This window comes from Molothrus ater, chromosome 2, assembly GCF_012460135.2.
Source record: "Molothrus ater isolate BHLD 08-10-18 breed brown headed cowbird chromosome 2, BPBGC_Mater_1.1, whole genome shotgun sequence".
In the NCBI taxonomy this organism is placed as follows: domain Eukaryota; kingdom Metazoa; phylum Chordata; class Aves; order Passeriformes; family Icteridae; genus Molothrus; species Molothrus ater.
In genome coordinates, this window is record NC_050479.2 from 66,609,864 (window position 1) to 66,632,440 (window position 22,577).

At 36.8% G+C, this 22,577-nt stretch overlaps 1 protein-coding gene across 4 annotated transcripts in view; it reads left to right on the forward strand.

The window, feature by feature from the left end:
* DCLK1 (doublecortin like kinase 1) overlaps positions 1–21,513 on the forward strand; it is a 235,429-nt gene extending 213,916 nt beyond the window's left edge. For 2 of the 4 annotated variants that reach the window (XM_036395815.2, XM_036396049.2), the window contains one exon: positions 12,521–21,513. In XM_036395815.2, coding sequence (XP_036251708.1) covers positions 12,521–12,685 — 165 coding nt within the window. In that variant the 3' untranslated portion in view covers positions 12,686–21,513. Of the gene's footprint in view, positions 1–3,854; positions 3,929–12,509 lie in introns of all 4 variants that reach the window. The other 2 variants (XM_036395891.2, XM_036395978.2) reach the window with 2 other exon arrangements.
* Positions 21,514–22,577: the final 1,064 nt, after the last annotated feature.

Consider the following 22,577-nt stretch of genomic DNA (forward strand, 5'->3'; position numbering starts at 1 on the left):
ACTTTTATTTGTTTTTTAGTGTATGGAAATTTAACAGATTATTTTTAGCGATCATCTCTGTGGGCAAACTTCATATTCTGACACGACTGATCCTGCAACTCAGCCTATAAAGTAGAAATGTTTAGAATACTTAGAAGAGATAGGGAAATACAGACCTCTTTAGTGTTATGGTAATGTTTCAGAATGCTAGATAATTTCCATTTTATGAATAAATTAGGGTTTTTTTTCTACAAAAATAATTTAATATGTAAAAGAAAGCCAAAAGCAGAACAACAATGTCTTTAATTGTTGTTTCTGCATTTGGTAGTCTATTTAATATACATTTGACATGCATGTCACCAGAGTTTTATGTTTGGGAATCTCCCTTTAACTGTGAAATCTCAAATAAGCTAAAATTAAATCATATTAACAAAGGCTGCTCTAGATTTAGAACTTTCAAAGTATGTATAGATGCTGTAACATATTGTTTGGCACTAAAGACATGCACTAACTGTATTTGCTAAAAAAATACTGGGGGTTTGTGCCTGCCTGTATGTTTACATACTTTTTGAGAGAGTGCTTGTGTATATAATATATAGAATTGCCATCTGTATATTATATAACACATCTGTGTCTGTGTTTGTGAAAATGTGTTAATATGTGCTTATATTTCTGCAGCTTAATAGTATGAAAGATAAATATTATCATTATTTTGAGTATTATAACCCTGTTTATGTACAGAGCTTGCTAATATGTGGTATTTAGTTCTTAGTTTGTCCTCACATTGATATGGTGTGATATTATATGCCTGTTTTCTCTGGTGGTAAAAAGTAACACACCTCAAAGATCTCAAGGAATATTTATCATATGCACCAATTAAAACTATGATATGAAAATTAAGTTCCTAAAGATGTGCCTCTGGTCACCTTGACTGAAAGGAAGTTTGAAGCTACATGTGTTTTTACAGCTTCTGTGGCTACTGCTTCCTTCAGCAATGTCCAAATTGCCTCGATTCCTTTGGTTCAGACTTATGTCTGCTTTATTGATGTGGTAATCTCAGTAAAAGTTGTCTCTGTCTATCCAAGGCAGAGACATCCTACTTCTCATGCATGTGTCCAGACTTCAAGTTTGTCCACATTTGAAAGGATTTGTCAGTTTGGACAAACTACCCTAATGAACATGTGCATGCCTAGCAAAGCAGTTCATTTGCTGATGTAGTAGAATGATTTCTCAAACAAAATTAACTATACAAGTGAAGAGACTTTTCTGTTGATGCAATAATACATCATTAAAAGTTCTGCCAGAGTAACTATTCAGTTGGGAAAAAATTCCCCTGAACCAACATAGCTTTGCCAGCAAATTTTTAATTGGAGAGCTAGCTTTTAAAACAGCTAGAGAATTAGCAAGTCCCAAAAAAACACTGCTTGCTGAAGAGAGACTACGTAGGAGAAATATCACTTTACTTGCCCTGTTCTTAAACTCTTGTCACAGGCGTTGACTACCGGTCTCTGTGGGAGACCGTCTGGGCTAGTGCCCTTCAGTCTGTGTCAGAATGGCCACATTACTGTTAAGCATGTGCCAAAATATTTGCAGGATCATGTTTCCCATGCAGCTTTTCAATAGGAGCAGTATTTTTTAGTTCTGTGATGGTGTTTATAAAAGGTACTGCAGTAAAAACATAAAAGCAGGTTTACATTAACTAGCCTTTTTAAAATTTTGGGGTAGATTTTATTCTTCAGTTCTTCAAGGGTGTCAATTCAATTTATTTTGGTTTGGCCACAAAACAGTACCCTTGTGGCTGTACCCTTTAGGCCTCAGTGACAGTGGCTAGAGCGACTAAGAGTGCAAATCACTAAGAATTTCTAAGAATGCTTCTGCAGTCCAAAGGTGTGCTGTAATTCCTTGTATGAACCAAGCATCGTTTAATACATGTCCTTGTCTGAAGTGTTAAATCTTAGCCTGTATGTCATCACTTTGGTGCTTGTACTTTTGCCATTGTTAGGACAGAGAAAAAGATTAATGCTAATCTGCTGTTAAGGTTGTATGAGGTCTTTCTCTTGGCAATGGGAGTAAACTCCAGCTGGAGATGCAGAGTAAACAAGTAGAACAGAAAAGGAGAAAAGCTGCTTAGAAAGTTGGTGCAGCTCCCTTCTGCTTACAGGGTCCTGGGTTGGGGACCCTGGCAATGGGCAGGCAGCATGTGGGTCATTGCCCTGCATTCTGCTGATTTTAAAATAAAAATTACCCATGCCAAGTGGAATTTTTAGTCATGGGATTTCTTGGTTGGTGTGGAGGAGAAGCCAAGCCTAGCCTGTAAGTTTTGCTTAAAGTTTTAAAGCTGAACCTGTGTCTCGGCTATCCTTTTACATCTATTGTCTGTGTTGTCCTGGGGTCATTTTCCACAGTTGGGTTTCTCATGGCAGGATTTCCACACCACCAAAATTGTTTCAGCTCTTGTTAGGGAGCGACTTTCCCCATTTTTTCTAAATAAATTTTTGGCTATTAAATTTTAGGGCAATATTTCTGATCTGCTTTTTAGGAAATCATCCCTTTTGTGTGTTTTATGTGCAGCATACAAGGAAGCCAGTAGATGGCAATAGCAGACCAGTGTAGTTAAGTCAACACAAATTTAACTCTAGGTAAAAGGTTCCCATGGTTTTAAACAGGAAACATGATTTAAATAATTCTAAATAAGATGAAAGAAGCATTGTTTTAACAAAAAAAATTAAATTATTAAATTCTACACTTGCAGGGGAGTCATCAAGAAAAAGTTAAATTTGCAGTTAGTTCCTAACTCCCCTTTAAGTGGTTGGTACCTGGAAATGTGTTGAACTGCTATTCTGAATTTAGAATTAGAAACTGTCATCAGTATTGGAAATATATGCTACACTCCTATTGAAGCCCAAAATGGCTTTTTCCCTTCATAGAGCAAAAATTTGAAAATCATTGCAACAGTTTTAGAGCAGTTATTTTTCTCTGTCAAGATAGTTTCCCCAAAATTTTATGTAATTCAGCTAAATTATGTTTCTACCGTCTGTTAGTGCAGCACAGAAGAGTTAGGGAAAAGAACACATTTTCTTTGTTCCTATGCACATGATTTTGCTGATGATAAACTAAACTTGAAAGATCTATAGTCCTTAAGTAATATCACCAGCACAATTTCCTGGACACAATGTTAAGTTCCTTTCCATTTTGACTTTAATTGGTGCAATTTTAAACCAAATAGTTTTGTACTGTTATCTTTTTGAACATGAGGTGTAAGTTGAAATGATAAACAATGTTATTCATGGCTCTGAGTAGTCCTACTCTCCAAGGTTAACGCATTTTTAGAAATGAATTACCATGATTGATGGGGTATCAAAACCTGATTCTTTTCATCTTTACACATTTCATGATTATGAAGCAGTCTAATTTAAGCCTCGTGTAGTCTGTCTAGCCTGCTCCTTGTGATGGTTGCACTGCATTTAATTTTTTAAAAATTATTATTTTTGAACTTCTCCATTTAATTGCAAAAGATAATATTCTATTACTGGTAGGTGCAACTTAAAAGGGCACTACTGTCTTTGGAGGTAATGAGATATTTCAGACTTTTAAATGAATGCATTATGCATTAAGTAATGGATTTGCAAACTCCATTTTAGTTTGAATAAATTGGCTTCTAATTTGGCAAGACCAAATCTAGAATTAGTATCTTTTTCTTTTATTTCTTTATTTCTTTTTTTCCTTTTTCCTCTGCAGTACATAGCTTTAGGATGTTAGATAAGAGTGAAAGTGAAAACAGTAAATATGCACTAAATAAGGAACAGCTTGCTCTGGAGTCTGAATTCTCTAGCTTAATGTCGATCCACTGAGTTGCCCCATTTCTCTCTGCTCAGCTGGACCACGGGTTTACCATCAAGAGATCAGGGTCTTTGGACTACTACCAACAACCAGGAATGTATTGGATAAGGTATGAGATGGTGCAGCGCCAACAGTCAGTGTTTCCATGGCAACGTGCTGGCAGTCTCCATTAACCAGTTCTTTCAGTGGATAAACATGCTTTTTGATTTGTTATCCGGTCCATATGCTGCTTTATCAGTTTCGTTTTAATCTTGATTGAGATGCCACACCCCCTCATTCCCTTTCTTCACCCATCCCTCACACCCACATTGCCAGCTTTCTCTTCATTGCACATGCTCAGTATCAATCTCCCCTATAGTTAAAAGGACAGTGTATATAGAAAATCTACAGATATGCTGAAGTACGCACCCTCCCCCTCCCTTCTGCTTGTTAAGGCATCTGCTTCCCCTGTGCTCCTGTTTCAAAACACACGGAGCTGCAACAGGCTCTCAGCATATATTTTCCTCTTTTTCCATGCAAGATGTGGAGCTATATACTGTCATTTTAAACCCACTAAACACAATCCTTACCTTAGATTGAACAATGCATTTGCATAACGCGGGCATAGAAACTCTCCCAAGTTCACTGAAATACAATGCATTGTATGTGCTGGTAAGCTTGTGTTTCTAACAATGCATTCCTTCTCTTTTCTTTTTAAAACCCTTCTGATACCTATTTATTTTGGTTTGATTTTTTTTTTAAATATTGCATGAGTCTCTTGAATATATTTTTCTTCATTGTGTAACTGTGCCAGGGTTGTCGTTAGCTGGCTTAACCTGTATGATAAAATGGGGCTCTGGGTGGGAGGGGCTTATTCTGGAGTGGGGACTAGGTGGTTTCCAGGTCTGATAGCCCACGAGAGGCCCACACACCTCCTCAATAAATCCAGGGTACTGGAGTTTCCATCAAGTGGTTACTTGCTGTCTTTTTCCTTATTACTCACAAGACTTATATTTTGGTAACTGGAGAAATTTTATAAGTTTACTGTGAGACCTGTGTTTTCTAACACTGCCTTTAAGAACTTGTCTGTGATTTGTAAAATCTCAGCAAAGTAACCACCTTAGCAAAACAGCAGAGATGGTCACTGTGAGTGTTTCCAGTAAAGTAAAACTCCCACCCTGGATCATTTCACCAAGTGCATGGATCAGGCTGCAGCACGTTTTCCATAAAACCTAATGGTTCCCTGAGCGCACACTGAGGACTAAGTAGTTTCTGATATGGATGTTCTGGGGAAAGAAAAACAAAACAAACCCAAACCCAAAAATAAGCCTATTTTTCAGGCAAAAAGTAGAAAATCAATCCTCTTCATGAGTTGAACGCTGGCTAGCAAAAATTGAGAAAGACTCTCACTGAGTGCTGGAGTGCAGCAGTACCTGTAATTCATCTAATTCCACCCTCTTGCACTTATAGTGGTGGCTACAAACCCACTGTGACCTGCAAGGGCAGAGCAAAACCTGCTGATCTGTCTTGTCACTTGGCCTCCTTCTTCGTGCTCCTTGGTTTTGGAGAAGGGGGAATGGGACCTGAGTGCCCAGCTTTAGCTGACTGTGGGTTTGATAGTATTAGAGGAATTTTCTGTCAAGCAGAACTTTGATGAAGAGTTGCAAATTTAATGCCTGGTCTGTAAAATGGTGGGGAAGATCACATGAGCTTTATTTATCTTCCTGGAGGTTAATTGCTATCCATGGTCAGTTTACACTCTTTCTCTGATTTACATTTTTTATTTTATATTAAGAAAAAAAAAAACAAGCAATGAAAGTCTTTCCATTTGCTATACACAATATTTCGATCTTTTAAAACCCTCGTTGCAGGGGGAGCAGATCACCAGAAACAGGAGCCTGTGAGAAAAGTGAACATCTCAGACTGGCCTTGACTCAGTTTAGCTGCATAGCCCAGGTTTTGGAACAAACCATATGCATTTTTGGAGAGGTAGGGGGGAAGGCTCTAAGTCTGTAACTTGGTAAATAAATAAAGCTATTAAAAAAAAAGGTCATTTGACTAAAGCACTAGTAATGGCTGCCATCAGCATACAAAATGACACATCCCTGAATAATGGGCTGGAGCAGATGGGCGATAATCTCTCTTATTCATACATAAACTGCTCTGTTTTCCAGCTGGGGGCAGTAACAACAATGTTTATAATTAGGGTTTTCTAAACTGTGCACCTAGTGTGGAAAGGCAAATTGGGACATCAGGGCTCCTAGGCGCGGATGCTTAATTAGGAAATCCTCTGCGAGGGGGTACAGTGGACCAAGCACTGCCGCGTGTTTTTTTGGGCCTCTCTCATCTCCCAGAAACATGCAGCTGTTGTCGTGACCAACATTTTCATCTAAATAAAGCCATTTTGATATAGTAAGTGTTTTGTTTTTAGTAGCGCAGATGCAAAGCATATGAAAAGGTTCATCAATTCATGTCTATAAACAATTTATCACAGGCACATGAAAATTAATCTGAATTCACAAGTACAGAGAAAAATGAAGCCATGTCTCAAGGAAAATGTAATGCTCCCTTTGTTAGCATTAAACTACTCGTTTCTTCGGGACTCCTCTTTTAGTTTTTATCTGTATTTTCTAGAAGTCTTCTAAAATAATTTCAAAATGGCACTATTTCCTCCTTCAACAACCAGAAAACCTTGTCCTTTCTCTGCCTAAAAGACTTCTGTTTTCAAAGTCCTTCAAAATCCTAATTTCTGAGTGTATTCTGCATCTTCTTTTATTCCCTTTCAGTGGGATAATACATGCAGAAGTGACGTGATTTTTTACATACAGCAGGGGTTGTAGCTGGCATGAGCTATAATGCCTGGAAAATCTTTGACAGTTCCTTGAATATGAGGATCTGGGAAAACACAGGGCCGAAATCAGCAAAATCATTCGGACCCCAGACTAATACATGTTTTAAAACCAATCCACCAAATGTTGTTGGAACATCAGCCCTGCAATCAGAAGTGCAGTAAAGGCCAAAGCAGCATCAGTAGGGGACAAGTCTTGGAGGTCCCAGTTAAAACCCTGAAGATTGGGCTGATTCAGAATATCAAAGGAGCACGAGAGTGGTTGCATCCAACAGAAAATTAGTAGAAAATGACAGTATGTGTAGTAGTACATATATTATATTAGTATAGAATATTAGGGTGTGTTATTTTCTATATATCCAAGACACTCAAGAAAAGCAAAATGGGCAAAATAAAATCCAGGAAGTGTATGGAAAAGTCATTAATGATCTGTCTATATGATGAGAATAGAAAGGAGATGAGTTACATTGGATACTTAACAAAATTATCGATCTAGTCAATATTAAATTCATAAATAATAGATTTTAAAAATACAGTTCTCACTGTCACAGTTAAAAATATATCTAAATAGCTCATTTGAAAACCCATAATTCCATCCTCTGTGTTTGGTTCCTAGTTCACATTACTTTGCATCTGTCGAGTTACTTACACCTGTCCCAAGTGGATACAACACACTTTCAAGTCAAAAGTTGCAGCCAGACATCTTGGTGATGGGACAAGGAAGCTGGGAATCAGGATTGCTATCTGTAAAGTGCCATTTTTAATAACATAAAACCCTCTGTAAACTGAATATTGGTAAATACAGGCAGATACCTAAAATAATTTAAAATATCTTCTCCCAATCTTCGAGTAAAAAACCCACAACTGATTTACAAACTGTAAATAAAATTCACTCATGCAAACAACTTGGCACTAACTCTCTTCCACATGTAATTGAAACCAGCTGAGGAATCGTGTCTCTAAAAAGGGGTATGTCAAAGAGTAAACACAAACTTAAACACAGCAATATGAATTCAACAGTTATGTATACAGAATACTTGTCTTTGTGTTCACTCACCAATTCAGTACAATGCATATATCAAATTGACTTGGTTTTCTTTCTTTTTTACTTTCATTTTAGCTAAATTTCATGCTGGCAGTTACATGGTGTGCTAAAGCATCAGGCTTTTGTATTTGGAGGTCTGGGTTCAAATCCACTCGATTAATTTGTCCCCTCGATGTGGTCATTTGCACGTCTCCAAATCACCGTGTAACTTGACTTGGTTATACCTTGTGCCTGAGGGACTAAAAATACCATGAGTGTCTTGCTCCTGGACTGAGGTGCATTGCTAAATTTGAAGTACTCTCAAGAAAGTGTCTTGATTCATGAATCAATCACACTTATATATATATATATATATATATATATAAAAATATATATAGTGTATATATAATATATATATATATATATATATAACCTGAGAAGCCCATGGAACAGAAATTTTAAAAAGATGAGACTGAAGGGCTGCCTGGCTTGTGCCACAATGTTTAATGGTCATTTTTACAGCAAGGAAACCTGTCAACATATAAAGGTCACTAGCCAGAAGTTTAAGGAAATAAGATAAACTTATCTAGGTGTGAGCATTTAAATGTGTGTATAAATCCATGGATATAAAAGGATGTACTGGAAGAAAAAATACCAGTGTTTCAATACGTAGATTCATCTAATTCCACATGCCAAACAAAGCTTCACAGAAATTGCTAACAAATTGCAAGCATGCTCAGGCAGAATAAAAACAAGCAAAGGGAAGGGTTTCTTGGATTAATGCGTGAACAGCTGCATCTCCAGTTTAGTCTCCTGGCTGGTATGAATAATGTATGGACTAAGAGGCAAAATGCACATTAATGTTCTTTTATTAATGAAACGAATATATATCTATATTTGGTGGCCAGCAGTAAATTAAGACAAGTGAAAAGAATAACAGTCACTGCTCACTTTCATAAAATTCAGTTACTTTAATCCAGTAATTACTGATCTGACAGAAAATATCAGCCCACAGCTAAAATAAGGCTCTTCCCATTGCAAATCCACCACATATATCAAAGTGGTTGTAGTTTTTGAAAATCTGTTCATAAATACACAGTGCAGTGTTTTCCAAGATAAAAAATAGATTTGCATGGCTCATGAGTCCTGTAACTTCAAGTGGTAGAAATCAGGATGAAGACACTCTTTAAGGAAAAATCCTGGAAAAATGCTAACTGTGCCTTAATATGTCAATGACAGAAACAATGATTTCAAAATAATGCTCTGTTACTACAAATTAAATGCATTTCCAGGAATGGCTTGGTAACCATTTGGTGCTGGGTGTCAGGATTACTAAATGTTGATGCAAAATACATTAGTTCTTAATGAAGTACTTCAGACCCATCACCACCAAATTATTAGAGGCAATCCACTTATCTTCTGCTGGATAAGAAGCTCTACATTTTCTCATATGGATTGCAGGAGGGCAGCTGCATATCTTAAATAAGAATGCTGTCTTTAAATTTTTGTTGCCATTACTCTCATATAGTGCTCAAAGTTCTCAGTCTCTAACCTAGAGCCGGGAAAAATAAAATGTCAAAATGTGATAATGAAAATCTGGGATTTGCAGCCCTGTGAAGCATAAGGGCACTTCAGATCCTCCTATTATTTATTGAAAGAGTACCTTGAAGTAGAAATGCCCTGGAAATCCATAATGGACTGGTCCATGCACCGGCAAACCACCCAGATGAACAGCAGGTGAAAGAACACATCTGTTAAACCAAGGCAATGAGTACAAGAGGCCTTTGTTACAAAAACACCAATAATAATGAAAAAGCTGATTTTTGGAGTATGTCCATGTGCACAAGAAAGTACAGTAGGTGAAAATCACCTTTACAAAACACATGCAGTCAATACTCTCATGTATCTATCTTACCATCTTCTCTGTGTTCCAAAGGATGGATCTATCATATTTTGAAATTCTTTCGAGGTAGAAAATAACCACGACATCATTAAATGAAAAATAGCATTTTTGCAGAATGCAGAGACTCAATATCATCAGCAGTGTATTACACACTGGAAGTGTCAAATGTCATTGGAACATTGGGCAAAATGAGCCTTTTCTTGCAAGTGCTACAGGGCCTGAGCACTCTGTGGCCAGAGGTGCCCCATTTCATAGTTTTGACATGGTAAACACCAAACATTAGAATATGACCTGTGTATTTTTGCTCTCACTAGATAAAGACGGACCTCTTTGACTCTCTGTGGCTTTGTAACTTTTTATTCAATAAACTCTTTGGGTGAGAAAGGCTCTGGATGTCTCTCAGGCCAGGAGAATAACCACAAAAATGCCCCAGACTCTAGAAATATGTCTTTACAAAGACTGATTAGATCATATCCAGGGCAAAGACTGGATAAAAATGTAAAGAAAGTAACAAAATATCTCAGGAAGTTTCTGAAGGGTTAGGAAGCCAGAAATATTTGGCCCTACAAACTACAGCAGCATAAGGTGCTGGTTTAGGTGAGACCGTCATGGGGTTTTTGCTTAATATCTTTTATTATTGAGGGAGTGCTTTTATGTATATTTAAACAAATAGATTTAAAGAAGAGTCTCTAAAGCTTTTCCAACAATCATAGAAATATAATATCTTAGGGTTTATTTCTACAGACATCTTTGAAAAGACGTTCTGGTACCTACTTATCTTTGTTCTTTATAAAAAGCAATATCCTAAAACCCCAATTTTCTTATACATTCATGTGTCAGTTATCTAAATTTAAATACCTTCAGGTTTTGCATATACATTTGCCATTCCCATATAGTAGGTTTTAAAAATAAATTCTCGATTTAATACAAGTATTTTTATGTATTCAACAAGAAATGTTTAAATTTCTCAGGGGAGAGTATCTGTTACCAGAGGATGATGTGATGTGGTTTAAACTTTAAATAAATGCTTATTTCCTGTAAGCATAAAAAAATATCCTTTAAATGGAAATCTGTATTTTATAGAGTGGTAATATATGCCATTCTTTTCAATTTTCACACAAAATTATATACTGTAAGCAGTATATTCACTGCATGTAAAAGATCTAGGTATTCTTCTGTTTCACATTAAAAATAATCAAAAACTGAATTGGTTCAAGGCTAAGAAACATAGAAGGGATTGAAAATACTAATTAGAGCTCTTAACCAAAAGATAGCAGTAAACAAAAAAAAATGGCAGATGCAAAGTGTTGGATTTTGTAGAAATTATTATTTAAAATATAGGAATGAACTTATCAAAATGGATCACTTTACCCTTTTAAAGTAGTGCTATATGGTTTCTAGACACAAAAAAATTCATTCAGCAATATAGCCTAACTAAATCCATTTGCTATAATAATTCTGTACTCCTGTCCATCTTTCTGTCTCTGTTACATCATTATTGAATGCTGGTTGCATTATTTGAAAGCCTGGATTGCTATAATGCTATTCTGCACCAGTATGATGGATTTAGTTTTCATTTTAGTCTCAACAATATGTTGGCTATAAATACATCTCTGCTCTCCTGTGAGGCTCACACTGTAACTGGTAAATTTTCTAGAGAAATCAGTCATGCATATCTTAAGAGAACACAATAAATTCTTTGAAGCAGAATAACCTTTTGGCTGCATTCCTTTAAATAGACCTTTTCATTATAGGGACAAATTTTTCAAGCCTTATGAGTGAAACCTATTTAGTTCTCAAAGTTATCTTTTTCCAGTACCATGATCACATACTTAGTTGCATTTTGTAAGTCATTTTACTGGTCATCTGCTTTTTCCCATTTTGCTTTTTCCAAAACAGTCATGGGTTGGGATTTAAGGGGGCAGCCCTGCTTCAGAAGCAGCTAACCATATGCCAAAGTGCTCTTGCTGAATCAAGGCCATCCTGTTGAATTTATAATTTTACAGTGATTTCAGGGACTGCAGTCTAAAATCTCATAATCAAGAAGAGAGCAAAACCCAGTACTGTGCTTGAAGCTGATAGTCAGACTAGGGATACCCTTACTTGGGTTGAAGTTTCACCTTGTAAATGTGCCAGAAAAGCAGAAGAAAGAATGTGGCTGGAAGTTACAGCCATCTTATTAAGAATTGCTTTCTCAATAATGGCAGAATGATCAAAAATTAATACCCATCAAGTAAATATTGCTCTTTCCCATTCCTGGATACCATAGCTAGACATGGATAAAATTAGCAGAGTATTGAATTCAGTAGACCTTGGTTAACAGGAAGAGACAATGTGGTCAGGCTGAACAGGTCTTTCCGTCAGAGCTCTTCAGCGTTCTCCCTAAGAACATCCATTGAGCGGCATGATGTGTCAAGGAGCTGGGCTAGCTCCCTTTGGTGTTTGTTTTTCTCTCTTGTCTGACAACTTCATCACAATCCATCTTTGTTAGCTGATTGCACTGACTTGAACATGGGTGAGTGTGTATCAGCCTTCATTAGGTCAAATCAAAGACAAGTGTACATCTCTGCCTTGCCTGTAGAAACAGATTTATACTTCGAGAAGGATGGGGGGAAGGTCACTTGGTATTTGGCTTGAAATTTGATCCTGTTAAAGGATGAAATTAATAACATCCAGAAGTAGAACATATGGCATCCATATATATGGCACTGTATCTGCTTGATGATGTCATGCTACCTCTTAAGGTTTGGGAAATGCACTTTTTAAAGTGTTTAGCTATGTTGTGGGCTCAACCTTTCAGACCTGACTGAGACAGAGCAGGCTTAATTTGGTCTGAACATTTATTATCCCTGGTATTTGCAGGCCACATAAAACCTCATGGTTTTCATTACCTTTGAGTTTCACACACAGCCTAATTTCATTTATTCTTATTTTATGCCCCTGCCAGACCACCGCTCTTGATAAGGAGAGGCAGGTTTTCCGACGAAGACGCAACCAGGATGTGAGGGGACGTTATAAGGCTCAGCAAGCTCCACCTGAACTCAACTCCGAATCGGAAGACTATTCACCAAGCTCCTCCGAGACTGTTCGCTCACCTAACTCACCCTTTTAATAAAACACTTTTTCTCAAAAGCCTTGGCTTTAACCCTTTGAGACCCTGAAACTACTTCAGGCCTGTGTGGAGTGAATACAGCTGATCTACCCAGAAATAAAAGCTGGGATGGTGGAACACAAAAGGGTGCTCACAGAATCTTTGTAAGAATAATTTCCTAATTGATTGAAATACTTGTTCTCTGTTTAGATTGCAACTTGCTGCTAATAAGATCCTCAAAGGGTTAAGGCTATTTTGCTTTTTTATTTAAAGATAGAAGCAGTGAATGTTTTCATCAGTGGAGCTAGGAACTGCAGTATGTAATTTTAGCACATGTTAACCCTCTGAGTAAATGATTACCTTAAATCTTGACAACCCATATTAGGGTTTTATTCTGGCTTTTTTGCTTTTATACGCACATATCTTTTATAGTATCCTGAAGTTCCTTGCCTGTTTCTGGCCAAAAATATATCAAATGTACTATTGCTTAGGAATTATAAATATAGGCTTAAAAATGAAAATAAAATTAAACAAATGGTATCTTCTGCAGCAGCTCATTCCAAACCTGCATTGTATTTCCACACGGAGTGACTGTCATTGGAGGATATGATGCAGGGCTAAATGGGCAATTCAGTTTAGGTCATTCTCATGGTTTACAGAAGATGACATGATGATGGCCACAAAAGATTGCTTCCATATAGTTTGCTGCTAATGATAATGTTGAGTTTTGGGAAATTGCTTGAGGACGCGTTCTGCCATGTAATAGTATGTAATGAAATGATCTAGTTGAGAAGTTCCTGGTTCCTTTGCATCACATTCAGGAATGCACGGGCATCCTCTCAGCGTGACCTGGTTATTCTGGCAGAGCCATTTAAAAAGATTAACACTGATGAGCATTACCCTTTAAATAGCTAGAGTACTTCTAAATCAGAGAAAATACAAGTCATTTAATATCTATGTAAAACCTAAACAGAATCAGCAGAAGTTTTGTCTTTAGAATGGAGAAACTAAAAATGATTCACCAGTTTTATTTGTAATATTTAATAAAATGGGCATTTACACAGAGTATATATATATATTACTGGTTTGTTAAAACCTCAAGACAATATTATAGCTTTTTATTTGACCATTATCATAAAGTTGGCTTCCACAGAAATATTACAGTGTGTAGACTTTTGCTTCAGATGTGGTAATTGGAAAAAAAAGAAAAAAGATGGCTCAGAATTTCACTTGAATGAAAGAAAGAACTTTCAAAATCATGTTCTAAAATAAAAGACGTGTGAAATTTATAGTTTCTCTTATTGCTCATATAAAATGGAAGTTTTCTCCTCTAAAGTTAAAGTTTTCTTACAGTGTTTTTTAAAATTCACGTGGTTTCCTCTCTCTCTTTCTCTCTCTCTCTCTCCTCCTCAACCCTGCCCTTTATCTTACCTTTATTCTTTCTTCCTTCCTTTTTCTTTCCTGTTTTACAGCCAGAAGTATCAATATACCACCCAAAATGACATGCAGATATTCTCAGCTTTCTGGGAAGTATAAATACATTTTTCAGGAGCAGGGCAAGTTGCCCACAGTATCACTCCCATTCTGAGTGGTGTTTGTTCACGGAACTGTCCGTATGAGCAGTGGTGGCAGCCAATGTATACCTGCAGCTGGTGGGGGCTAGTGTAAAGCTCCTTGCACTTCTAGGTGGAAGTATCAGTTGAACTGTAGTTCAAGAAACATTGGAATTCTGTTTCTCCATCCTATGGAGTGCATCTTTCATTGCCTCAGATGTGAAAAATTATATATTGAAAGCTCTGAAGACTTTAAACACAGGAATTTAATCTTGTGGATCTTCACACAAGTGGTATAAGTTTTTTTTTTTGGGGTTTTTTTTTTTTTTTTTTAATCTACCTGATATTGATGGTCTAGAAGTGAGGTATTTAGTAGAAACTAATTCTCCAGACTTCCTGGGTAATACAGAGAGATAAGAATTCCAGGTTTGATTCATCTCACCTGACATGGGCACACATTTTAGGCGGGACTCATGTTTTCATGTTTTGATTAGTCTATTGGTCTCACTCCATCGACTATAGAAGGAACTACTGGTAGAAGTTTACATCAGACACCAACTTCAGATTATGAGTTTACTAGAACCTCATCTAAGCCATAAGGAGACTGATCTCTGAATGCATGTCTGTGGACAGAAGGCCTGTGTAAGGCCTGAGTTACTCTGTCTGGAACCTGAGTAACAACATTTTAAAGCAAGTGAAGCAAATAAGAGAACTCCATTGAGGCAGGAGTTGAAGGGACAAAGGAACTACCATACAAAAGTTCTCAGATTTTAGGTTTTGGGAAAGGGTTGTGTCTGTGTGTTAGATCCTTCACTATAACCATCCAACCCTCAACTCATTGTAGAGAGAAGTTGCTCAGTAGAGAGGGAGCAACCACTGTCATCTTAATGGTTGTACATTCGTAACTTTTGGATAGGACAAGGATTTTATTTTTCCATAGGATCAAAACCTCAGTCAAGATAAAGCCTTCCTTGCCACTTACCTACCCTAATTTACAGTAGGTCAGAATCTGGCACAAGTTTGACCAGCACTGACCTTCCCACATTTTATCACAGTCTTCCCTTTAGAAGAGATACAGCTCAGCCATGTAAATGTAAGACATACATGTGGTAATAAAAAGTGTCCATTAATACCACATGCTCCTTGACTATTGTGAAAATTTGGCAGTCTTAAACCAAAGGCCAATGTTCATTCTTCTTAATTAGAGAGGGAAGTCAGAAGAAAAAAAATATGTTTCACCTTATGCATGAGAAATATTGTTCAAAAACGCATCTGGGATTTTCCAATCACATTTTCTTTGCTTTGGAATACAGGGTTATCATTAAAATAAGATGTTTGGCTCCTTCATCTTAGACCATCTTGTATTACTTAAAATGTGTGTAAAAATAATCTTAGATCCTGAAAATCCTACTCATCCCCAACATCTTATGTTTCTGATTGTTGGTTCATGTTTTATGAACATAACTATAAAAATATTTCTTTAAGTTATTTTTAGGTTTGTGAGGGACTGGGTTTCAAATTGCTGATATCCTATATTAGGTTTCAAGGAAAGATATCTGAATATTTGAACTGTTTCAAAAGTGTTTACAATGATGTTTTAAAATCTATCCATATACCCATAGATATATATTTTAATATATCCATATATATGTATATATATTTATGGTTTCATGGAAGTTATAATGGTTTAGGCTTGTTTGGCAGTGACTGCCATTTTTTTTAGTCTAATCTCTGAATTCTTGGGGGTAAGTGAAGACAGAATATGTGGCCCTATAAATATTTCAAACACCAATGGAAAAAAGAAATCAAGCATAATAGACTATTTCTAATGTGAAAATCTGGGAGAGCATAGTGTGGTCATTTTACTGTAATACAGACCAGTCCTTCTGATTTCTTTCCTCATTTCCCTTTTGAATCATTGGCTGGTATTGCTGCTAAATGTGACAACAATTGTTTTAGTTAGCAGAGATGGATGGCAGTTGTGGTAGGCACCATCTATCACCGAGGAGATGGAGACGAGCACTTCCGAAGGGTGACTCAGGTCATCTAATGTTTGCTCTCTGGAGATGCCTGACAGCCTGATCTTAGTATTAGCAGGAAAGTAGAACAGGGTCACTTCCAGCTTAAGTCCTCTCAAATATAAGCAGGGATAACGTGGACTCTAACCTAAGTGGGATATTCTAGTGAGCTTACATGCAGTGAGCAAACTTTGATGTGAAAATGAAAATGTAGTATGGGCTAGCGCAGGATTAGCTAAAAGGTAGTGAGCTGGGAATTGTCTCATCTAGGTGTATCTGTCTAAGAGTTAAGCATCTAATATAGGGCAGTAATCCAATCTTCCCATACAGGTGCTAGAGACTGGTTTCTCTAACAGATAATTAAAATTCTAGGATGGATTAATCACTCATGAGATGAGGTGCCTAGCCCAAACATATTTAGAATATGATTTATTAAGTCATGACATATAAATTAGTATTTCGCTGAGTTATAATTTTCACAGCATTAATGTACAAAAAATCCAGAATACTATGGTTCTACTCAGAGGGTTAACAGAAAAGCACTAGGCATGCTGATTACATTGGTGTATCCAAACTGCTTTGCTTTTTTAGCCAGTGTTTGCTGATTTTTTCAGAAAATTCTTGAAAAAAAATCAAGTTTGAAATAATTTAAGTGTTGTTGTTTAAGGAATTTCTATAACCAAATTAATCTTATTTTTAGCTCAAGTTATCACAGGAATAATATGTATCATTGATGCAGTGTAAGTCTGTAGTTACCAATTTTATTAATTCCACAAGTGATTCCAGAAATCTCTCTTTTTTAAGTACTTATTATAGAGCTTACAATGGTGGCATAGGTGACTGAGACTGTCTTTCTTATTGGTAAACAAACAATATTGTAATTTCAAGAAAGTCCTAAGAATCAGCTTTTCAGTTTGGTAGTGTACTAGTTAGGGGAAAGCTATTTCATTACATGCATTGTGTAAATCATCTTTGTAGATGAAGATTGTTCATATTAATGAACACATTCTTTTTTCCTTGACATTGTAGCAGAAACTGTTTACTTGTTAATGAACAACCAATACATTAATTTGCTTCAGACTGTTAGAGGGGAAAGTGAGATTCCAGTCATTGACAATGTTATTGCTTTACAGTAGCCCTCATCTAATTAAATGTGGTGCATACTACAATAAGCAAAGCCAAACCTGTGAATAAACTCCTGAAAAAGCCTGGTGGGTCTTTATTCAGTTGGGTGCTCGCACACAGTAGCATGTGACAGCAGGAAGGCTTTCAAGAATTGTTGAAATGAAAGCGATATATCCACAAATAAGAGCTAAATTGCAATCCTTTCCCTATGGGGCATATATGTTTGAAAAGAAAAAATAAAGAAAAGAAAAGAAAAATTGGCTCAGAGGTTTGCAGTGGTACTATATTACCACAGGGCAAGTACATTAAATCATTGTTATTTGCTAGCCTGGGGTATATGTTGGAAAATGGCATCGTTTTTATTTAGTTTAGATTGTGGGCAGGGAGAGCTTTCCTAATATTATTGCAGTGCCTGCTAGTGCTGCCATGGTTAAGGCTGTGTTAGTATTTCCATTATAAACTCTTAGTCTCAAAGGTTTTTAATTTGATTGTAAAAATTTGCTTCAGGCAGAAACTTGGCATACAATTTTTCAGCTCAGAGCGGTTCTTTTCCTAAAATATGAGGGAAATCAGCTTGACCTCTTCAACATTTATTTTCTAAGTGTACACAAACATTTGTGGACACAAAGGCAGTTTTTATGCAGCTCATTTCAGATGTGTCACGTTCTCAAGCATATCTCACAGGTCTTAACTACAAAGGTGACAGCTCAGAACTTTTGGGCATTTTGAAAACCAGAAGGAAAACTGAGTGATCAAGAGCAAAAATGTTCCACATGTGGAAGAGTTTTATTTTGACGTGACAATCATTTAAAGTTTGCACAGTAACGGGTATGTATACGCCCTGCTGAGTGCTCATGTAATTCCTAAGCCCATTAATTTAAGTCATTCCATGTAGAAAATGCTAAATATGAATGTATTGGATTTCCCTGTAAGACTGGGAAACAAAGCAGTTTTTTCTTGTGTTTTATAGTAGCACCATGGACAAAGCTGACAATACACCAGTGAAAGGGGTCTGGGAAGAGAAGAATCAAAAGGACATGTTTTCTCTTAAGGGGAAAAAAATTGTCTGAAAAATACAGAGTTGAAAGCTCACACTGAATAAGATAGGTATCAAAAGCAATTTAAAAAGCATAAGTATGGGACCATTTGAAAACTATAAAAGTGCAAGGGAGCCATGCAGTGTAGTGAATCCATGCGTGGAACCAATCACCTACTAATCTGGAGCAAATTTACAGCTACAAACAGGCATAATTAATACACAAATCAAACACACCCAGCAGCAGATGGAATTGAAATCCTAGTCCTTTTAGCAAACATAATGCAAACCTTTTCCTCATATATTCACTAAATGAGGCCGTCTGTAGCTGTTTGAAGTAGTGTTGCATACAGGCTAGTGGGAAATTAGGTGTTTAAAAAACGGCTGCAAATTAAGCGTTTTTAATAGCAATTCTACCTCACTGGGACCTTTTAGGAAATGACAGCTTTTAAAAAGTGATGTCTATGCATTTTGTATTTGTGTGCATATATACTTGGATAGCCCATGGATAGCCCATGCCAAACAGCTTCAGTAAGAATTGAGTTGCTATACTGAGGTTTCATGTTGCCTGAAGTTTTCTGCAACAGGGGCCAGAGGAAGGGACAAAAGTCTCTGTGAAATAAAGAATTCATGGATTGATCCACCCATAATGGAGATGTCTTCCTAATCTTTCTCTTAGTGATCAACTTGGGTGATAAACCACAGTGCTCAGTCATGTCCAGAAGTATCCCCACCTACTCAGTATATACCTGAGTAGGTGGGAAGGGGACACTGGATGGAGCTTGGCACCTGTTTTCTTGGCACCCACCTACAGTGCTGCACATTTGTCAAGCCATGCATAAATATCAGGTTGGAAAAATAACTGTTTGCACCAAATGATACAGCCAGAAAAAGCACATCAGTAGTGATTAGCCATGACAAGGGTAGACTGACATTTGGAAGATAGTTTCCAACCAACTTATCAGTCAGATTTTTGAGAGTTTTTCCAATTGAACCATTGGAACTGAGAAACTCCAAGTGATTGTTAGGTGCTACTTGATCTGTTCATGAAAAACTTTCTTCTTGAGGTGTTTCTGATACATCCTCATATGTGTTTCCTGATGTAGGAAGACTCTGGACACAAAAAGCCAGAAGACAGCTTTATTTCTGTGTGTCTAACAGATTTGAATGCTAGTGATGAATGCTAGTTATTCATACACATAAAATTTTAGGTGTCTTGAAAAAAAAGCAGTGATGAAAAGAAGCTTAGCTTACTTGTCTAGAGTTACTCTCAGGAAGAACTGACATTACTACCACAACTGTTGCTGCTATTACTATTCTACTACCACCACCATTGCCCTTCAGAGGTAATTGCTTTGTTTAACCTGTGCATCTCCATTAGATGCCTGGAATGCTTCAAACTTGCCAGTAAGACCAGCAAGGTCTTCCATGAGCATCCATAAATTTGTTTTCTTTTCAAACAGAATGCCCACAGCTATCGAAGCTGGGTTCCATCATATGATGAGGGTTTGAGAATTGGAAAGAGAGGTATTGGTAAATTGAAGGAGAGGATTATTTGTAAAGTGTAAATACAATGTCCAAGGGAATTCCTAGTGCTGTATCTCACAAAAGAGAGTGATAGATTTTTTTTTTTCTTCAGCAGATTCAAGCACGTAGGAAAAGGCAAATAAGCCCTTGAGATGTGAACTTCTGATAATTTGGTGTTTATTGTTAATCTTAGCAAGGTGTAATTGCTTCATGGTAATAGAGAGATGAATTTAAGGTAATGTTAGATCTTGGCAAGTTTTGCCATTGCCAATTAAGGGGTGGGAGGTATCAAATTGACTGACTGATACTAAAACAAGCAGTTCTGAAGAGACATTTCCAGAGAGTTGATGTGAAAAAAAAAGGGAGGAGGGTGATTCTTGAGTATTTCCCAAAGGCCAGTTTATCACTTGCCATTTGTGCTGATCTTTAGTGTCCTGTCTGAGGGGAAAAAAAATTGCTCACATTGGTCCAAGGTTAAAGATATAGCCAATATAACTTTTTTTGTTTTAAATTTTATTAAGGAATTAACAATAAGATTTTATATTCTACCCGAAAAGAAATTGTTAAATGATTACTGCAGTGTGAAATTAAATAGCACTTTTCTCATGCCTGCTAAAAAGCCATCTAAGGAAGTGGTGGCCTTCAAACAAGTTTCTAAGTTATTTAAATTTGGAAAAATTTTAATATTTTTTTAAAACTCAGAAAATGCTATGTATTTGATTGGTATAAAGGAATCTTTAATTTTCAAGGTACTAATTAAATAAGTTCTATGTGCTACATATTCCTGCAAAAATAAGGAGGAAAGACAAATTTTTCAAAATGTGGGTGAATAGAAATTACATCTGATGTTATCACCTTAATTTATGAGGTAGGTTTTTAAGTTGCTGCTTACTCTTATGTAAAATATTTGCTCTAATTAGGTAATAAAAGAATAGAAAAGGAAAAATCACTTAATACTTCAGCTCTACCCTCAGCTTCTAATGAGTTCATATTCCTTGAGCAGAGAAACATTACAATATATTTCAATTCAGTCATCACAAGCAAGCCACCCTGGAGTTAGATCCAGCTGCATTCCTGAGAAGCTGTGCACAACCTTTAAAAATTAGTCATGCAGCCACATCCTAGCTTTCCCACATAAACCTCTGTACCACAGTGAGTCTTGAAGAACATGATAATAAAAAAAGGATGTAACTATTCAGAAAATTCTCACTTCATGTGTTAATATTGCAGCACAGGAGGTCAGTTTGGACAGAGGTATGGAAATCCAATACTGTCCAGCTGTGGATGGACAGGCTTTGTATCTAGTGCCCTTCGACACGATACATACCAACTCTCGTGAGAAATGTGAATGGTATTTAACAGTGGAAGCCTGCTAAATCCCTCTAATGATTGTAAGTTCGATTGTAAATGGCTGGATTTTAGGAATTAGCTGGTGAATTAAGAAATAAAGGACCAGAGAATAATGCATTGCATAGCACTCTTTCATTTGTTCTAATAATTGATTTAATTTTAACTTTGTACTTCTTTCACTATCAGCAAGTGTGCTGATAATGTTTAAAAATTATGAGTAATAAAAATTACAAGATCCCACCAGGGCTCTCTGATTATTTTTGATGAAAGGCAGGAAAAGTGCTATTTTATCTGTTGATAAAAGCATGTATTTAACCCTACTTTCATTTACAAGCTAATAGTTGCAATTTAACCACTGGTTCGTGGAATGATTCTTGATGCAGGACATAGCTGCAGAACTAAAGAGTCTGTTAGATGTCTGTCTGTCTGTCTAGAATATTGTTTTATTTTTTTTTTCCCACAGGGATTATTAATTGACAACTGGGTTATAGGCATGTGGTACTTTCCCTTTTGGATTTTGTCATCCCAAAGAGTTTGTCCTCCATTTTACTGGCAGCACAAGATTTTGGCATGCCAAAATGAAGGCTAATGATTTGTGAACATAGTATAAACCTTCATGAACCTTCACTGTCAACCCTTTCCTCCCCTGCTCCTGTCCACACACCTCCAGCCTGTCCAGGCCACTTGTTTCTTTCTCCTTTCCTACACTTCACTTCTCCTGTGTGATGCAAATATTGTACATCTGTGTGTAAAACAGAGCAGGGAAACTGCTCCAGGGGAATAAAAAAGCTTTGCCCTGCATTAATTACCTGTTCTGTTCATTGTTCCCATGCACCAGCATGCAAGGAAACGGGTTATAAAGAAACTGACTTCTGCAGTGGGAAGATGGAACTGCTTTCAACAGCAGTGGTGGCTTAAATAGTAAATGACAGTAAGGGGTAAGGGCTGAAAAGTGTGTGTTGTGTCTTTAGGGATTAAGTTCTACACTGTTGTTCTTTATATTTGGACTTTCAAAGAATTTTTTGTTTTGAATAAACTGAAAGAGTGGAGTGCTGTGAAAAAATACTACAGTTACAAAAGAAGAAAGACTTGGAGGAAGTTGGAGCACAGTACATTTAAATGTTGCATACACTCAGTGGAAAGGGAAGTAAGTGGAGAGGAGGCATGGTGTGTTGCCTTCAAATTACATCCATGCTTTAGGTTTTTGCAGTGCTTTCTACAGGACAATAATGGAAGACAGGCACAGACTTTATCTTGCAGTCACTTGTCCCCAGGTGGTAGATGACATTCAGCTTTATGATTTG